This window comes from Tauraco erythrolophus, chromosome 2 (genome assembly GCF_009769465.1).
Source record: "Tauraco erythrolophus isolate bTauEry1 chromosome 2, bTauEry1.pri, whole genome shotgun sequence".
NCBI lineage: Eukaryota > Metazoa > Chordata > Aves > Musophagiformes > Musophagidae > Tauraco > Tauraco erythrolophus.
The window spans coordinates 5,335,665-5,353,399 of NC_141466.1; the positions used below are offsets into that span (position 1 = coordinate 5,335,665).

Below are 17,735 nucleotides of genomic sequence, written 5' to 3' on the forward strand. Positions count from 1 at the left end.
GGACTTCTATATGAATAAATGCTTTAATAAATGCATGTCTCTTCAGTAACTCTTTGGTACAGCCTTTGGGAGTTCTTATAATCACACCTGATAGTCATCTGTCATATTGACTCCGCTCCATTTTTTTTCCATGAGTGTATAAATTACTTGTTCATGTTCACCCCTTGCTCAACTAATACACTAATTTTTTTCTCTTCATTTGCACCTCACTGCCCTGGAAAATTCTCCTACCACAAGTCCTATCTTTTAGTTTGTTTACTCCTTAAATACACGATTTTATATTTTGTGCTATAATATTTCCTTCTGCTGTCTAATTCAGGTGTCACGGTCTCACAGTTTCAACTGTAAACTATCCTTAGGCTCTAGTGTCTCAAAATCACAGCTATTACTAACTCTGTGGCACCAGCAGACTCCTGCTTTTAGGTCAGCTTCACTAAGTGTATTAAATAAGCAGATCAGCTCCAAGGTGTCCTGTTGCAGAGCTCCTCCATGGATAACTCCATTCACTCCAGTGTTTCCCCTGTCTTCACAGTCTGTTTTCCTCCCTTCTCAGGCAATGTTCTGCCCACTCTAGAATACTTGGCTCACAATCATTTTTTCAGTTTAGCCAAATACTTCCCATTCAGTGCCAAAGCTGAAGCTTTACTAAACGCCTATGCACATTAACATTTTATTGCCTTAAAAGCTGCTCCTCATGAAAAATACAAGCTAAATATTAAATCCTTTTATTAAATCCTACTTTATTCTCCTTCCACTACATTTACTTGCTTTTCTATGCCCTTAACTATACCCTCCATAATGTATTTTCATCTCCTCTACTATTGCGATCGGCCAAGTCAGCCAGTGAAGTTTGAATCCTTTACTTTTATGCTGAAATGCACATAAACAGCAGTATATTTGCTATTGCTCGGTACTGAAGTATCCTATAGTCCTACTACTGTTAGTATGAAAAAAGATCTTGCTTTTTGACATGGGACCATAAAGGGGATAAACTTGACTCATGAAAGTAAGAAACAGAAAGAAATGCAAGATAGGCTTTTAAGTCAAGGAACATGAGTTCTCTCTACTGGTACTGGACAGGCACAAGCTGGATTCTGCCCCCATTGAAACCGATGGTCAAATAGCTTAGTAAGATGAGAGTAACATTACAGACTAGATCTGCTGCAGCTAGATGCTTCATTTAAATCAAAGGGAGTTGCTTACGGACCTTGATATCACTGTAAATGAATATATGTATTTAAAAAAGCCCCATTTTGCCACTCATTGGAAGTTTTGCAATTTACATACAAAAAAAATAAATCATTGCCACAGTTCAATGAAAAGTGTCAAATTCTAATGATCAAGGTAAGCCAGGGAACACAAACAAGGGGGCTGAATGACCCAACACCATTTGCCCTTGTTCTGAGTTTGGTGAAGTACCACAACTACTCTGCAGGGTCACCTTCACTTGACACGTCTGGTCCCCGCTGCCCTCAGCAACACAATGAAAACACTGATCATGGGGACAGGGTGTTGTTAGCTGTGATGCTCATGATCTCACTGAAGGTTCAGCAGGTTTTCAGCATTGTATATGCCAAACTACTGCTGCTGAGGTGGGCAAGGGTAGAAAGGAGTCATGTGGCTTTGACCACTGAATGCAAAATATACCCTCTTCTGTTGCAGACAATCCATGCTGTCACTGTGCCATGCCATCCCATTTCTGCAATATTCTATTGGGTTTGGTTTGTTGTGGTTTTTTTTTTTTAATTCAAACAAATATAAGCAAGTCCTGATGCAAGCTAAGATCAAATGAAGCAGACATTTAATAGTGAGATGCATCTTTGTTGCTATAACAACTTAAAGAATTGATAGCATTAAAAATGTTTCTGAAATAATCCCTTGGTCTTGATTTTATTTTATTAAAGCATTCTGGACTCAATTTTTTCACTGCCTCCCTCTTCCCTACCATACTATGTATTACATAACTAAATGCTCCTCTTCTGCAGGATCACATTTGACTGATCCTATTTCACCTAACAGGATAAAAGGAAAATAAAAATATTTACCCAGTCCTTTGACAAACTTCATAAGGCACATTATATAACTGGTGGCGGCATTGGCAAAGACCTGGATGCTGTCTGTGTTTAGAAATGCTTCAAAGACATCAAACACTGGAGCCTGGCGTTTCCCTGTGGAAATAACAAGGTGAGAACTCTTCCTCATCACCATAAAGGTGATTTTCCAACAATTTAATGGAATCTGTAGCATCTCTTCTATTCTCAGAAGTAAAACCTCTCTTGCTTCTGAGGCAACTCGTGTAGCCCTTCACAGGAAGTAGTACAGCCTCCCTCCTTTGCCTTATGCATGAAAAGTATCAGCTTAGGTCTGCTGAAATAGTAAAAACAGGTTTGAGCTCTTCAACTCAGCTCAGTAGGTAACACTTCTGTTTGGTGGAGGTTTCTGGTTTAGTTCTTGATAACTGTCAAGATGACAGCAGTCACGTGAAAAGCTATTCAGACTATACAGTAGCAAAATCCCCTTGCTTTTCCTAAGTAGATTATCAGTCTTCAAAAGCTGTACACACTTGCATTTTGCCATCGATCATAACAGATAATTAGACAAAGAGCAAAACTGTATCCTTTACACATGACTTGTAACATTTAAAAACACCTTCTACAGGGGCAAAACGACAGATGAAAGTGATTTTCCTGTATTAGTATTCCTGTATTATCAGTTTCCATACAAGAAAACATCTCTGGGAGGGATGCAGAATCACTCCTACAGCAAACATGGTTTGCAATAGTGCTAGCAATTTGAAGCCCAGTGATTAAGTGCCTGGACAAGCACTTGCCTAGATTATCACACTAACTTACCCTGATGTATAAGAGCAATAGGTTTCACATAGTAAGACAGACAGTCCACATGAGACGTGGTGGTTGTACACAATGTGCTTTCCTTTCTCTAGCAGGATAGTGACAAGGGTCCAGCCAAGCTTAGTACTCTTGCACTACTGTTTTGCTCAAAAATATTCAAATAGATTTGAAGCATTTCTTTCTCATTCTATGCATCTGCCAGAATCTAAAGGATAAAAAGTCAGAACAATACCTCTGCTCTCCTTCTCACTCCAGCTAATAAACCAGATATTTCAGTGCACTCATAGTACTGCAGTGCCACTGCTAAGTGCAACTGTTCAGGTGGGGCATTTAAACTTATTGAGTGAGTTATTTTGTCCCCAAGGAATAAGACAGGCAAACAAAAGCTGATATGAAAGTCAGTGCAGTAAGTCCTTACCCATAGAGTATTCTCCTACGAGATACTCTTTAACCTCTGACTTGCTGCTGCTGTGAACTGTTTCGAGGGCGCTGAACAGCGGTCTCCATCCTGACTGGATCTGGGTAGAACACATCTCCACCAACTCCCCTATAGAGGTGACCACCTGTAGACATCGTAGGAAAGGTTAAAAGAATAAAACCAAAAACCAGAACTGATACATAGATGCACCTTAAAGATGGCTTTAAACACACTCCTAGATTTCATTATGTCACTCTACAATAATTTTTTTTTTTTAAAGATAATAGAAAGTTTTATTTAATTGCTTTAAAGCCAGATGTATGGTCTCTGTGCTCTACCACAATGCTGGCTTAGGTAGGCAGAGAACTCTTGGTTCCTCGAAGATGATTAAGGGACACCATTTGAAGGGAATTTGGGAAACACTCTCAAGTGGACCAAGTGCACTCCGGAGACTATCCTTCCCATGGGCATAGTAAGGCAGATACAGACACCCTGATCAGGGCTGACTTGCCTGGTCTTGGACATCCTCGTCACACAGCTCTAGCTGCATGATACGCTCAAAAGGGCGGAAAAGAGCCTCATTAAAGTGAAAATGAGAAGGCTCATTCCAGTCCGTCAGCACTTCAGTGAGGATGTCGTGGATGAAGGAGACAGCCTTCCGAGACACATGTCTCTCCTTATGACAGGCAGCCTGCAGGGAAAGGAGGAGTATTAGTGTTTGTCCAAGCAAAGAATTTGCTTTTAGTGAGACAATTTTAAGGGAGGTAAGCACTTCATGTTGCTGAACCGTGCAAATGGCTTCGCCACTAATGTGACTATAGACCCCACTGCAATGAAAATGAGGAGGTACTGCCATGGAAACAGATGACAGACTGAGCTGCTTGAAGACTCATAGACGCATAAAGGTTTGCTGACAATTCAGAAAGCACAGAGCTAAAAATAATTAAAAAAAAAAAAAAAAGCCACAGAACAGAACTTGTGTGAAATGTCTTTTGTCTCTACCACGTGACCGTTTTTCTCTTCAGCAAAGTAGTTCCTGCATATATCCACCATACCCATCTGTGCATGACCAAACATCACTTTTTATTTGGCTATTTATGGAACTTAAAAGTAAAGAGAACTTCCTCGCTTTGGAAAGCTTTTAAAAAATTAAACACCAGTGAATCTGGATATAAAGTTACTGAGCAACTATGCAGTTTATGCTGAATTCTGTCCTTTCCCTGATGTTGCTCCTTCCCAGCAATGCCTTCATCTGCACTGAAGTCAACCAAAAAGACTGACGAGCCCTGCGTTCTAAAAATAGAGAAGGTCCTTGAGTTTTAACTGGTTTGGGATTTTAAAAGGCTTAGAAGTGCTCAAAACATGAAAAGTATTTAAAGTGGTCTCAGGCTGGCATCCAAAGGCAAGCGAGACAGAAGATAAAGGGCTGTCAAAGCATACAACAAAACTATTCTCTGCTATTTCTACTCTAAGAGGGATTCCACGGGGTCTCTCTAACGGATGAACTCCGCTGTAAGATAGTTCACACATTTTCTTGAGTCAGTGAAATGAAGTACTGTGACAGTTTACTGAACGGGTCATCTTAAAACTCCAGAGAAGCATGATCCCAATAGGCCTGGGCACATGACACCACATACCTCACCAACAGAAAGAAAGGAAGTACTGCACATTTATTCATACCAATGACACAAATCAAAAAGCTTTGAGAAGTCAGACACCAGCATTTCACCAGATAAGACTGAAAGTTTGATTGAGAAAAGGTCATTTGTTATGACTGAAATCCATTATGTGGCTGCTACTGGTTTGTCACTGACCAGGGTTCACAAGGAAGGAGAAGGAAGTGGAAAAACGTCACCATCTTCCCAGTTGAGCTGGCTTTATATGGGAAATGAAAGTCTGCATCCTTTTATGGGAAGACTTGCATGGATGCAGACCTTGACTGGGAAAATAGGTAGACGGAGGAGTTACTTGTAACTTCAGATGGTTTCAGTGTTTTCACCACAGACACACAGGAAGTATCATATTGCAAATATCCAACACACTGTCCCTGGACCTGACCATTTCAGTTATTTAAAAGTGCACCCTCAGTGGCAGTATCACAATATATAGAATCATAGAATGGTTTGAGTTGGAAGGGACCTCAAAGATCATCTAGTTCCAACCCCCCTGCCATGGGCAGGGACACCCTCCACTACACCAGGTTGCCCAAAGCCTCATCCAACCTGGCCTTGAACACTTCCAGGGATGGGGCAGCCACAACTTCTCTGGGCAACCTGTTCCACTGCCTCACCACCCTCAGAGGGAAAAATTTCTTCCTTAGATCTAACCTAAATCTCCCCTCTTCCAGTTTAAAGCCATTGTCCCTGGTCTCATTGCTACATGCCCTTGTAAAAAGTCCCTCTCCAGCTTTCCTGTAGGCCCCCTTTAAATACTGGAAAGCTGCTGCATATCCTATGACATAAGATATACAATACTCCAACAGGAGCGTAACCAGATTTGACAATGTTGAGGGTTGATACACATTTTAAGAGCTATCACGCCTTCTCCAGCTTTTTCAGCTTTGCCATCTCTTCTACACATTCCCATTTTCTCCCCGACTCCTACCTCTACAAGGTGAGGTGCCACCAGGCTCCAGCAGCGCATAAGGTGGAGCAACGGGCGAGATTTACTCCTTACAATTCTGAGCATGGCGTCACCAAGTCGGAACAAGTGAAGTGCACTTCTCCTGTCCTGGGTAGATTTTACTTCACCTACAATGAAGTATAACAAAATAAATGGAAGCTAAGCAACAACAGCTCCTCCATCTAGAGATGTCTAAATTGGAATTTAAATCAGGTTAGATATGATTAGTATTAAGTCAGGGTGGGGCAGGGGGAGAGGGTAGTGGAGAAAAAAAAAATGGGGAAAAAGAAAAAATCAATGTAAAACACAGCCTATGCCTGCGTAGGTAAAAGAACAGGAGATGGACCTAAGTTTTAAGAACAACTTATTAAACACACTTTATTTTGATTTTAGTGATCAATTTTTTTTAAAATACTTTAAACATAAAGGCTTGAAGAAGTAGTGCAGAAAAGTTAAGCACCGAGTTAAATAATTGATATTAAGAGCCAAAATAGTAGTTGCAAAAACCTTTGGTGACATCTACAGGAAAGAATATAAACTGCAAATGATTTAGTTTTGGGTTGACCTTCTGTAGTTCTTATCAAGCAAAGGATATGAAGCAAAGAATGTGAGAAAATGCTTTTCTGTTCCCCAGCAGTAATACGTGTTATTTCCTATTGAAAGGGATTAATCTTCTGTTGTTCTTACAACACTTGGAAAGACACTTCATTCTCTCATTTAAAATATGCTGGTGCTTTTATCTCTAACGAAGGATGTAATCAGGGGGCATACCACTTTTAATATATATTACAAAAAAAGCAATTAATTGCTCAATTCTATTTTAATTTCATTATTACAAACTCCTGTTGATTGACTACTAAATACATGATAAGGCGGCCATCATTTATTAAAAATAAAGTGATGAATGTTGAGGCCTGAAGACAAGGAAGAGCAAAAACCCAACAACTTGAAGTGTCACGTTGAGAAAATGACAAGTAGGACTTCAGGGAGGAGGGAAGCCAATTGAACTTGAGACATATACCAGATAAAATCCACGTCTGCCACGGGACAGAACAAAGCCCATATGACTAATGTAACTTCTAAAGGCACAGTCCAAATTCAAAGTGAAGTGTCTTCCTTTGGATCCAATCCTTCTGCTCTATTCCAGACAGTGATGGAACGACAATTTATAGGCTTTGTACTGTAAGGTGGATGCTCCACTCTGCTGGGGAAGAGCAAGCAGGATAAATTCAACTGCTTTATTTAACATTCTTCAGTTGTGAGCTTTGTGTGCTATCACCCATTTTCTGAACACTTCTGAGGTTATCCCACTGTCAGATGTCTAACCTAAATCCACCAGCTTAGGTCTACATTCACCTGAGTTTCCCTACTGGATCAAGCTCCAAAATTAATTAAATGATTACATATCTGTGGACAATTAGCGATTAAATATCTGATTAAATATCTGTGGATAATTAGCACCTCTGAAGTCCAAGAACCAAATGAATGTCCTTCCAAATGAAGTGTTTCATAGCAGGTGTGGATGTGGTCCCTGTCCAAAAAAAGTGCTCAACCTTTTTTAAAGACTTTGAACTCATCCTACAGAAAGATCTTATTAGACTAAATACTATGTTTTGTCGACACCTAGAAATTCAATTGGGAAGACTAGAACTGTAAGAATACAAAGCAAGTCCTGCAAGCAATACAGTTGTATATGAAAGACAGAACTCTGTAAGGGATCTTCAGGCGATTTACCTGGCATTGCTAGGGAGTAATCAACTGTATCTGTCACTGAATGGAAAAGCTGAGCCTGAGAAGCCTTCTTGAGCTGGTAAAGGAAGCCTGCCAGTGCCATCAAGTTTAACTTGTCAGTAGCATCTTCAAAGAGCCTGTGAGTAGAGGAACAGAATCTAACTGAAAAACTCACGAGATGCAGACTTAAATGTGTACGTAAGAGGAAAACTTTTATCTGTACATGTGTTGCCTTTGGTGACACACTGGGTTATTGAGGGCTTTTTCATTTATACAGTGCTACAGAAAGACTTTGATTCAGAAGCTTTATTAATTTGTGGTGGAAAGTAGAGTGTGCTGTAGGACCAACCAGAATCCTTCCAAGATTCAACTGCAGTACTAAAACAAAAAGTCACTTTTTCAAAGAGTCAACTCTTCTCCATTACTGTATCTTAATGCTATAAGCAGTTCATGAACCAGTAATAAAAAAAAACAGTAAGAATATGCACAGTCCTCACAACACAGATCATCATAGCTTCACTGACTTTAGAATTACACTGGTTTGCTCCATCTGAAGTTTTAGCCCCTTAGACGAAAAACACCTTAATTCAAGTCTTAGACCTAAAGTTGCTGTACCTGAATTGCTATTTAGGAATATAAATAAGAATTGTTCTTTTCAGCTGCAATGAGCTCTTGCTTAACTCATTTCAGCTCAGTGAGTTAAAATCTGTACCCTTTAAGCAGTAAACTCATGCTTACATAGGAGGTGGGCTCCACAGAGGTCACAGTGAAAGTTCACATGGTGCAGCCACAAGTTGACAACTAATACGATTTTCTGACACTGCTTCTCATAAAAAAAAACTTTCTGTAGTCCTGGGAAACTGGGACTGAGTCCTAGTAACATCTGCACTGAAGTAACAGTGCAGAAATCAAACCTGCATCATTAAAATTACAGTACTGCTATTCTCTAATCCTCGGAACCAAGTTGTGTTGTGAGCTACCTGAAAAAAATGTACTTTCCATGCACAGAGTCACACTCTTACAAGCAGTGTCAGTGTGCATTACTTTTTCCTCTGAATTTACAAATAATGCCCTCCTATGGGTGGAGATCAAGAATACAAAATGTCAGCTAGAGGAAAAAAAGGGGTATTAGAAGCATGCAAACTCAGGAAAATTTCAACTCTAGCCTGGGCTGCCAGAAGAAGAGCAGAAATAGCAAAAAAGTCTGTGACACATCAGTATGCAGACCATGTTGTAGGGACAGTTAACCTAGCCATTCTGTGACCATGCCTGGTGGCCCTTCCTCCTCTGGTCATGTTGGGATAGGCTGACAAGCTGTCCACAGCGTCCCGACAGAAGCAGCTGCTTTCTAACTGACACTGGTCTTGTCATTCAGCCCCCTCCTGGCAGGACAAGACACCCACTTCTTTTGTCTGCTTTAAGGAACACAACAGATAATTTACATGCAAGCAATTAATCCACTGGTTTCAGGAGGCATTTGATTTACTTGGCATATTCACTGTTGTGCAGACACACTCAGCCCAGCACCTGCAGGGCAGGTACTGCAGAGATGCAGAAAACCAGGTCTTTTAGGAACTGCTGGTTGTGACGCACACGGGGCGCTCTTGTGAAACTCAACTGAAGCCAGTGGCAGTAACAAACACCACAGAAGGGTCCATTTTGCTCCTGTTTCGGGAACAGAGATTCCGGTTCCTGACAGCACTGCTTTTACCTGTCAGCTTGTGTGGAGAGCATGAGAACAGCCTTGGCAGCACTGGTCCCACACAGCAGGCTGCCTCCACGGAAGTCGAAAGCTCTGCCCTTACTGCTTTCCTTGATGAGTTCCTGGATAGAAACTGGCTGAATGACAGGATTGCTGCTGAGGGTGGTCTCCTGCTCGGGGGTCAGTGCCTGGGGAGCCTCTCCAGGCTCAGAGTCTGGGTGCAGCCCTCCAGGTGCCTGCTGGGACTGGGTGATGGTAAGGGAGGGCTGGGAAGCACCGTCGCTGAAGTGGGTGTGCTCCAGCGTGCTGATGTACTCGCACACCCTGAGAACAAACAGGAGAAGGCAGAAGATGAATAAAAGCCCCAAAACAACTACTCCTTCCCCCACTAATCGCCAGGCTCACTGAAGAAAGACTTGGGTCTGTATTCCAGAGGTGAGTCAGAAGGATAGTGCAAGTGCAGCTCTTGGCTGCCGCACAGCCTCATCGCTGCGAGACGCCAGCTCGCATGGAAACCCGCTGCCAATTCACAGGCATGGATTTCTACACCTGAACTAGACACTCTGCACAGGATATTCTCCTCAAAGTGTAAACAAACGATCTCTAACTCTCACACTGCACACAGACAACCTGTCTTCTTACATCCTTTGGCCTCCTGTGTGCCCAGACAGCAAACGGTTTAGTGGAAGTGCCTGAAAAACCCATTTGGGTTCCTGGGTCTGTCAGCCTTCTGGTAACTTTGAAGTTTCTAAGCATTGATTTGGTCTCTGAATAGTCATGGAAAACAGCACCGTCTTTTCTCTTACAGAAACTGGCAGTTAATTCACTTTGACACTGTTTATACAGAACACTCCCAGAGGATGTAAAGTTCTTTTTCTCAGTCTGTTACTTTCAGGCAACATGGAATAAATTCTCCTTCTTTTGGGGAAGCTGGCAAATACCTGAACACATGAGGCCAACAGTCCTGATTGTGGCTTCCCATCTCCAGACCCACGTTAAGGACTGCATCCATACACAGCACATGAGCAGTGTGCAGGCAGACTCCCTGCACTTTCCCCATCTGCTCCAGTTTCTGCTCCACTTTCTGTTTCACTGCAGCATGAAAAATGAAAAATAAAATTACCTTCTCCAGCTTTTAACCAAACACTGGTTTGTATATAAGGTGATGACAAAGGTATACAGTCTGAAAGCTATAAAAGAATGTGGATTTTAGACAAAAAACAAATCAGAGAAACCCATTTTTTTCCTAATGAACATAAGGCAGTTTTAAAATTAAAATTTCTTTGATTGATGTTATATGCATGAAAAAAATCAATGCCAGATTGACACCCTCCACCCCCAAATTCACATTTTATTGCCCACAGAACAGATGCAGATTGCTAGTGATATTACATGTTTCTCTTCGGATCTGGCTAGCTGGATATTTGTTTATTTTTACCAAAATCTCCTTTGCAATGAAAAAAAAAAAAGTTTGCAGATTTCACATCAATTTCCATATAAAAGTTTCTTCAAAGAGGTTTTTTTTTAATGGATACTCTTTTTCAAAGCAAAACTAATCCTGACCTGAACTACAAGCATTTGGACATCATTCTTTTTCCTAAGAATATCTGAAAAACCTACTTTTCATGCTACATTGGAATGGAAACAAATTTGGAAGCTTTGCAAGCCTCCATAGAACAGATCTGTTGGCCTCTGGCCACCACTACTGTCTCCTCTTTGCTTCAGTGTGGCCTGGCCAGCTTGCCCCAGCCATATTGAGCAGAGTGGTCAAACACTCGTTCGTGCTCAGGCCTATTCAGTGTTGTTTTCTCTACTCTGACATCAAATTTAAGTGCCAAGCAGGGTCGTTTGTGCAACACTTTTGTTATGGGCTTCTTGCCATTAGAAATCAGACATCATTGGAGACATTTTACGTACTTCTGCAAACAGCCACTGGAGACAACAATTGACTTTACCGACTTCCACTGGGTTTGAAGCAGAGGTATAGAGATGCAGAACTTTTTACATGTTAACCATATATAATTTTTTAATTCCAGCTTTGTTTAACATGATTCAGAACCAGTTTGAAATATCTGATGATGACGATATGATGTATACACAAGCCAGGGAAAGGGATGCAAACTCAACTTATATTACCACCCAACACATTAAAAAGAAAATAAAATACTGTTTCTCTGATGCCCTGTGGTTGTACTAGTATCACAAGGGTTAAAAAGTGCACATTTCAAAAACGCTATTGGCTTATCTGTTGTTCCACTGATTTCAGTTCCATGTAAAATAGAATTAGTGACATAAAGTTAAGAACCCAGGACAGCAGGACATGTACTGAAGACTCTAGACATACACCCCCTATGTCTACAAGTGAGTGGTGCACAGCAGTGGCATTCCCCTCTGTCCTCCTTCTATGTGTAGTAAAGTACTTTCCAGTTGCATCTTTGCAGGCAATGTACGATAAAGTTGATAGTTACCTTGAGCTATAGTATCACTGGGCTCTTGGATTTCTTTTTCCTCTTTCTCTTCTTGGACACAGGAGGCAGCAGCCATTTGGGCAAGAGCAGATGCACAGTTAGCAGCAACTCCTGTAAAACATCACCACAATCACTGTTTAACAAGCATTTCCTCCCTGATCCCATACAACCTCAACAACAGGCTGTATCAAGGGAAGTTGGCTGGATATGCCTATGCTGTAGGGCAGGCGGGCTCCATGAGGAATCACACAGTCCAGGTTCCTATCCAAGACTGGAACAGGATGCTGCTTTTCTCTCTCACAAATTCCTTCAAGGAAAGTTGCCATCCTATTTTATGCGCCCGCCATGACATCCCACATGGATGCATGCATACCTAGAGCACAGCTCAGCCGGGCTGCCCTCCTCAGTCCATCCAGGCTCACACAGATGGAGTCCTTCTCCTTTTGGTTCTGCTCCTTGGTTCCTTCTGCTCCCAAGATGAAGGCCAGCCCCTTGGAGCTGCCTGCCATGCGGCCAGTCAGTGGTGTGGACAAAGTGTCAATCAAGTTCTTCCAACAGCCGATTAAAAGGTATCGGGCAAAAGCAACTCCTGAAGTGAGAAATGCATTACTATTACTATTGGAGAATGATACAACAGCAGCTTTATCATCAGTGGTAAAAAAAAAACACAAGTCATATTTGTCCTTTGCATGCTGGACTACAAATTCATGTGTAGGATGCACTGACATACTTCCCTCAATCCTTAAATTTTTGACCTAAACCACAATTTATCAGAATATGCTTACAGTATACAACAACCCACTGCCAGTAGACACTCTTGTGCTTATAATACAGTCTTAATACCTGCAACAACAGAATCATCTGTCTTCCGGTTTTGGGAAAGAGGAGATTGAGCCGAAGCAGATGCCATCAATTGGCCACCAATTGTGCTGCTTCCCAAGCCATCAATATCTGCCAGAACGTTAGAAAACAACAGATTACTATTTGACACACAGATGGTAGAAAGAAAGCATCTCCTACTGGCTCTTTGTTCAAAAAAACACTAGCACTCCTGACTTCTCAGGTATGGTTTTTAGTTGCTCTTTTCTGGCAGCCTTCTGAAGCCTTGGCATAAACATGAGCTGTGGCATCTTGTGCTTTGCCCACTATAACCAAAGTTTTCTTGACAAGGGGAAATATACCACTCTCAAAAGCTTCCCCCTCCATGACATTACACAGTCAACAGAACTCTCAGCAAAGATTTCATGTATTTCTTACACTTCAGACCTACCCACACCCTTAAATCTCCACGTTTCTTAGTCTAACCTTTCAAATCTTGCATCTATATGTTCCCAGACCTCAGTCTGAGTCCTCAAGATGCACTGGGATCCTATGTCTTAAATGTGATTTTTAGTAGACCTATGTAGGCTCAATCTCAACAAAAGAAATACAACCCTTTCTCCAACACAACAAAAGACCAGCTTCTCACAGAGAGTTTAACACTAGGGACATCAGGCTGACTTCCTTTCTAGCAGCCCCTTTCCGTCTGCCTCTTCTCTATTCTTCTCATGCCTCTTCATGACTATTGTTTTTCCAAAGTGTTTCTTTCAGCTTCCCAGCTCAATAGCTAAAAGCAACACTGAGCTCAATACAATCAGTAAAAAACTTTCAGAGCAGTGCCCTTTGATTACCAGCTACTGGCTCAGCTAAAGCCAGTGTTTGCCCTGCATACGCTGTTTTAATTATCTCTTTGTAATCATACAGCATACACGTTCAAGCAGACAGTGCATTTTATATCAATACAGTATCATAGACATCCTGCTGCTTTTCAGCTGATACCATTTGATTTTCTCCCTCAAAGGAAGCTAAGGGTTTTTTTTTTTAAGCATTTGTTAGAGGTGCTCCAGGTTTCCAGCTGCTTTCTAGCGTCATTTGGCATATCCCTGGCACAGCACAAACCTGTGGAAGGCTTCCCGGATCAGACGCCACTATTTATATTTGTACTGCACCACAGGCACACTGAAATGACTTTGCTATGACATCAAGAAAACAGCAGCCGTACTGCTTATCATGAACAGGTACCAAAGCCTATCAGAACTGAAGCTAACAGAATTACGAGATGTTTTGGTTCAGTGAACAAACCTAATCTCCCTATTTCCCAGGGACAGCTTGTTTTTAAACCCATGCTTCAAAGGCTTTCTGTGATCCAAACCACTTAGGTACCTGCCACAGTTAAGTCTGATTCCTTCTTCACCAGTAATTTCGTGAAACACATGTTGCATGATGACATGCTCTTCTGCACGCAATGCAATGAAGCAGCGTGTTATTGTAGCTCGTTTTAGATATGGGTTTGGAAGTTAGCCTTGCCACCATAACACAGTACTGACCGGTCAGCATGGTGATAAGTGGAAGGTTGTGCTCTTCAGGGCTTCCCCAGTATCCAGCTTCCCCGAGCATGTTCCTTTCTAGTACCTGGTGGTACAGTTCTTCAACCCAGGCCTGGGAAAATACCATCAACACTCCACTGGACTGGACCTGCTTCATGAACTCCTTCTGCATAAAACCATAAAAGCCAGGTGTGAGACAACCGTAAGCCGTACAGCATGAGCCTCAGCTCCTAGATCTACTCCTGAGCCTAAAGGAATGTAGGAGTAGAAATGAAGTTATGCAAAAATAAGAATTATCCAAGGATTGCCATGTCTCTCTGTGGTGGAGAATGACACGAGCAAGGAGCTCTCCCTTCTCTCATTGGAGTTCATGCAAGATGCAAATCATAATGACAGTTCTCGCACAGTGACAATAGGACATGCTGATCTCTCACTATTTCCACAAGGTAGGGGTAGGATCTCAATTCCAATAAAAAGAAGTTTTGGTACCTAACACTGCCTGTTCAGCAATCAGGCCCTTCTGCATTGAACAGCCACCACAGATGAATCAGGGTCCAATTAGATATCTGAACTATTTTCAACAATACTTAGGTCATGATCAGGCCTGTTGTGCACAGTGCTGACCCTAGAGAAGGTTCTGAGTCACAGATTTGCTCACACAGCTGCTGAAGAACATATCAGAACTGATGATGACATTAAAGCCCACTTGTTTTTGAGGTCTTCTAGAATATACATTCTCTTAGATGAGAAGCTCAGCAATAATGGTATTTTTGTCACTTTTTTTTCCCCCATATATCACTGATTTTTTTTTTTATTTTTAGGAAAACTCAAATAACCTCTCTTGGGCAACTTAGTCAAAAAACATAGATTCATGTTTTACAACTCCTGCAGCCTTCAAAGCAATTTTTAAAAAGCCTAAGAAGCCGAGGAATCCCAGGTGCCACAAAAATCATCAATCAGTTCGTCTTACTAAAACCTAATTATTTTTCACTCTAACTTCTCACATCTTCATCTGTGTAAATACAAATCAAGTATTAAGCAAGAAATTTGTCATTATGCTCAAAGGTAGTTGCAAGATGAAGGTACGTCCCTTGATAACGTGCACGAACAACGCTTGCTGCATCACGTGATGCTAATGAGGACCTGTTCTGAAGATCGACTATCCATCAAAATGACTGCTACTTTAATGATAATCAGTAAGCAGCATTCGTTTCTTCCTGAATTACAGAGAAGCTGTGTAATTCAGAGGCATGACATTTATCATGCAAGATTCATAAGCAGCTTGGAGAACGCTTCATTTGAAATTATTATTTCTCCACTTAGCAAGAGGGCCTGAAGGCTTTATGTGCGTGCTGTTTTATGTGAAAGGAAACAAAACAAATTTTCTTTTTTTTAACAGTTTTCCCATATTCCCCAACTCACCAGCAACACAGGGGCTTGGGCAGGCTTCTTCCTGTAGTAATCCGAGTTGGCCAATTTTAGGTTGAGCAGCAGAGTGTAATGTGAGACCATGTAGAGACTGTCTGCATTCATCAGAGTCTGGAAGCTGAAATTTAGGTTTCCCTCAAATCCTGGTGAGTGCATCATACCTAACAAAAACACCATGTGAGCTCTCACATTTTACACAGATTTTGCCTGGAAAAAAAAAATATTCAGAAACTAACCCTAGCGTTTCAACAGCAACAGATTGCTAGAATAGTTAATGAATCACCAGTAGAAATTACTCTACTAAATGTACTAGAATACAGAACAGAAAAATAAGCAGTCCATCTAGAACGCAGTGCTACAAGGCAAACTGAACACTCCAGTCACAGTCCAGCAAAGCAACATGCTAAATTTGAAATACCCAAGGAGCAGCACCATTCACTGGGATGACTGCCAGGTACAAAGCAAAGGGCAGGATCCATCTGCAATGCTACCTGGAAAGGTGAGGTGGGAGAGGGCAGAGGCAAGCCTGAGTACTTAACTGAGCGTACGTTGCACCAAATGATGCTAATGAGGGTGACAGCCCTTTTAATACCCCAGTAAATCCGTCCTGGCTAAGTGAGTTGTTGGATGGGGGCTGGAATGCTCAGCACCTTGCAGCATCAGGCTGTAACTATCATCCTCTCCACGGCCTAGAGGTACGCAGACAAATATTTGAGGCCAAGTTGGCTGGAACTCGTTACAACTCCAAGCCCTGTTTGGTTCATACAAGACCTGCTCTCTAGAGCACTTGCAGCTCTGTCAGACCCATAAGCCACCTGGAAGCGCTCAGGACTCCTGAAAATACTATCTGTATGAAACGACAGCCTACAACCATGCCCCATGGCACAATCCCTTCCTCCCAGGTAGGATGGACGGCACATACATTTTCCTCTGAGTCAGCTGACCTACTGGTAGAAAAGCATAAATCAAGTAGGAGCAATATCTAAGTGAATCCCCATGAGCTGTAGTTTGAGCCATGAAAAAAACAGAAATATTAGACACCTCCCCACCATGACCCACAATTTTTTATGGTTTTCCCATCAACTGTGAAATCCATTCATATATTGTTAATTAGGGAAGATTAAGGAGTAAGTTTTATCCTAGAGGAACGTTTGAAATGAAACAATAAAAAACAGCTTCCAAGGTTAGTTACATGATGAAGCAAAGCTGTGTCATTTGTTAACTGCCGCAGTGGTTTACTGTGAATATATTCCTCCCACCATAAAGCTCATGCCTCTTCTTAAACAAAATACAACAAACCATTAACATTGAAAAATAAAAAATCCACACACAGAAAAGAAGCAAATGTTTTTCTTGCCTCGTGAGGGTTTGAAAGCTCTGTGCTGCTGCCTTCTCGGACTTTCCACTGTCGTCACTTTGGGGGCGTGGATAAGGTGAGTAACTGTTTGAGGGCGGATTTAGAAAGAGAGTAACTGTTCCAGGGTGGGTCTTAAAAATTAATTGCTGTTCAAGGGAGCAACCTTTGTGGAAGAGAGGTGATAGGGCTGGCCACACACTATACCCACAGGGGTTGCCGTGTGCTTGGGGTAGATTTCTCGTGGTGAATGTTAACAGAGAATCTTTATCTAGTACCAAAACTGCAACCACATGCTTGAAAGTAGCCTGCGAGTAGCTCCAGTGACTCCTCTGTCACTGAAGGCAAAAGATGCATCTTGACACTTTGTTGGATGGAGAATCATGATAATGATGTAGCTAGAATATATTGATTTGATGCCTTACCTCTCTGAAATATGTACCTCGGGGACTAGAATCTGCTAGAGTAATAAAAACCTCAAGGCAAAGAGGTATGAAAAAAAAAAAAAAAAAGCAGCCCGCTTCATTTTGCATTAAAATGTTTTAAAAAACATGCAACCTCCTATACAAGACTACAATTAAAACCAAAAGTGTACAACTGCACATAAAAGCGGCTACTACAGAGTGGGTATGTATTTGAGCACCCAAAAGTGTTTGGGAAAAATATGGTCCCTAATTTCTTCTCAAATACAGGGATATAAACAACTGCATTTAAGAGATGCTGAGATCTCAAAAGCAGAAGATTACCTGATGTGTAAACTTGCAATGATGCTTAACTACATAGAAACTTTGCCA

At 41.5% G+C, this 17,735-nt stretch overlaps 1 protein-coding gene across 4 annotated transcripts in view; it reads right to left on the reverse strand.

The window, feature by feature from the left end:
* Positions 1 to 17,735, reverse strand: part of ARFGEF3 (ARFGEF family member 3) — a 98,248-nt gene that overhangs the window by 16,157 nt on the left and 64,356 nt on the right. For 2 of the 4 annotated variants that reach the window (XM_086632042.1, XM_086632040.1), the window contains 13 exons: positions 16,945 to 17,028; positions 15,582 to 15,748; positions 14,160 to 14,325; positions 12,637 to 12,744; positions 12,167 to 12,382; positions 11,794 to 11,904; positions 10,267 to 10,417; positions 9,335 to 9,649; positions 7,627 to 7,760; positions 5,875 to 6,020; positions 3,782 to 3,961; positions 3,271 to 3,415; positions 2,046 to 2,168 (listed from right to left, as the gene is read on the reverse strand). In XM_086632042.1, coding sequence (XP_086488168.1) covers positions 2,046 to 2,168; positions 3,271 to 3,415; positions 3,782 to 3,961; positions 5,875 to 6,020; positions 7,627 to 7,760; positions 9,335 to 9,649; positions 10,267 to 10,417; positions 11,794 to 11,904; positions 12,167 to 12,382; positions 12,637 to 12,744; positions 14,160 to 14,325; positions 15,582 to 15,748; positions 16,945 to 17,028 — 2,046 coding nt within the window. The remainder of the gene's footprint in view (positions 1 to 2,045; positions 2,169 to 3,270; positions 3,416 to 3,781; positions 3,962 to 5,874; positions 6,021 to 7,626; positions 7,761 to 9,334; positions 9,650 to 10,266; positions 10,418 to 11,793; positions 11,905 to 12,166; positions 12,383 to 12,636; positions 12,745 to 14,159; positions 14,326 to 15,581; positions 15,749 to 16,944; positions 17,029 to 17,735) is intronic. The other 2 variants (XM_086632043.1, XM_086632041.1) reach the window with 1 other exon arrangement.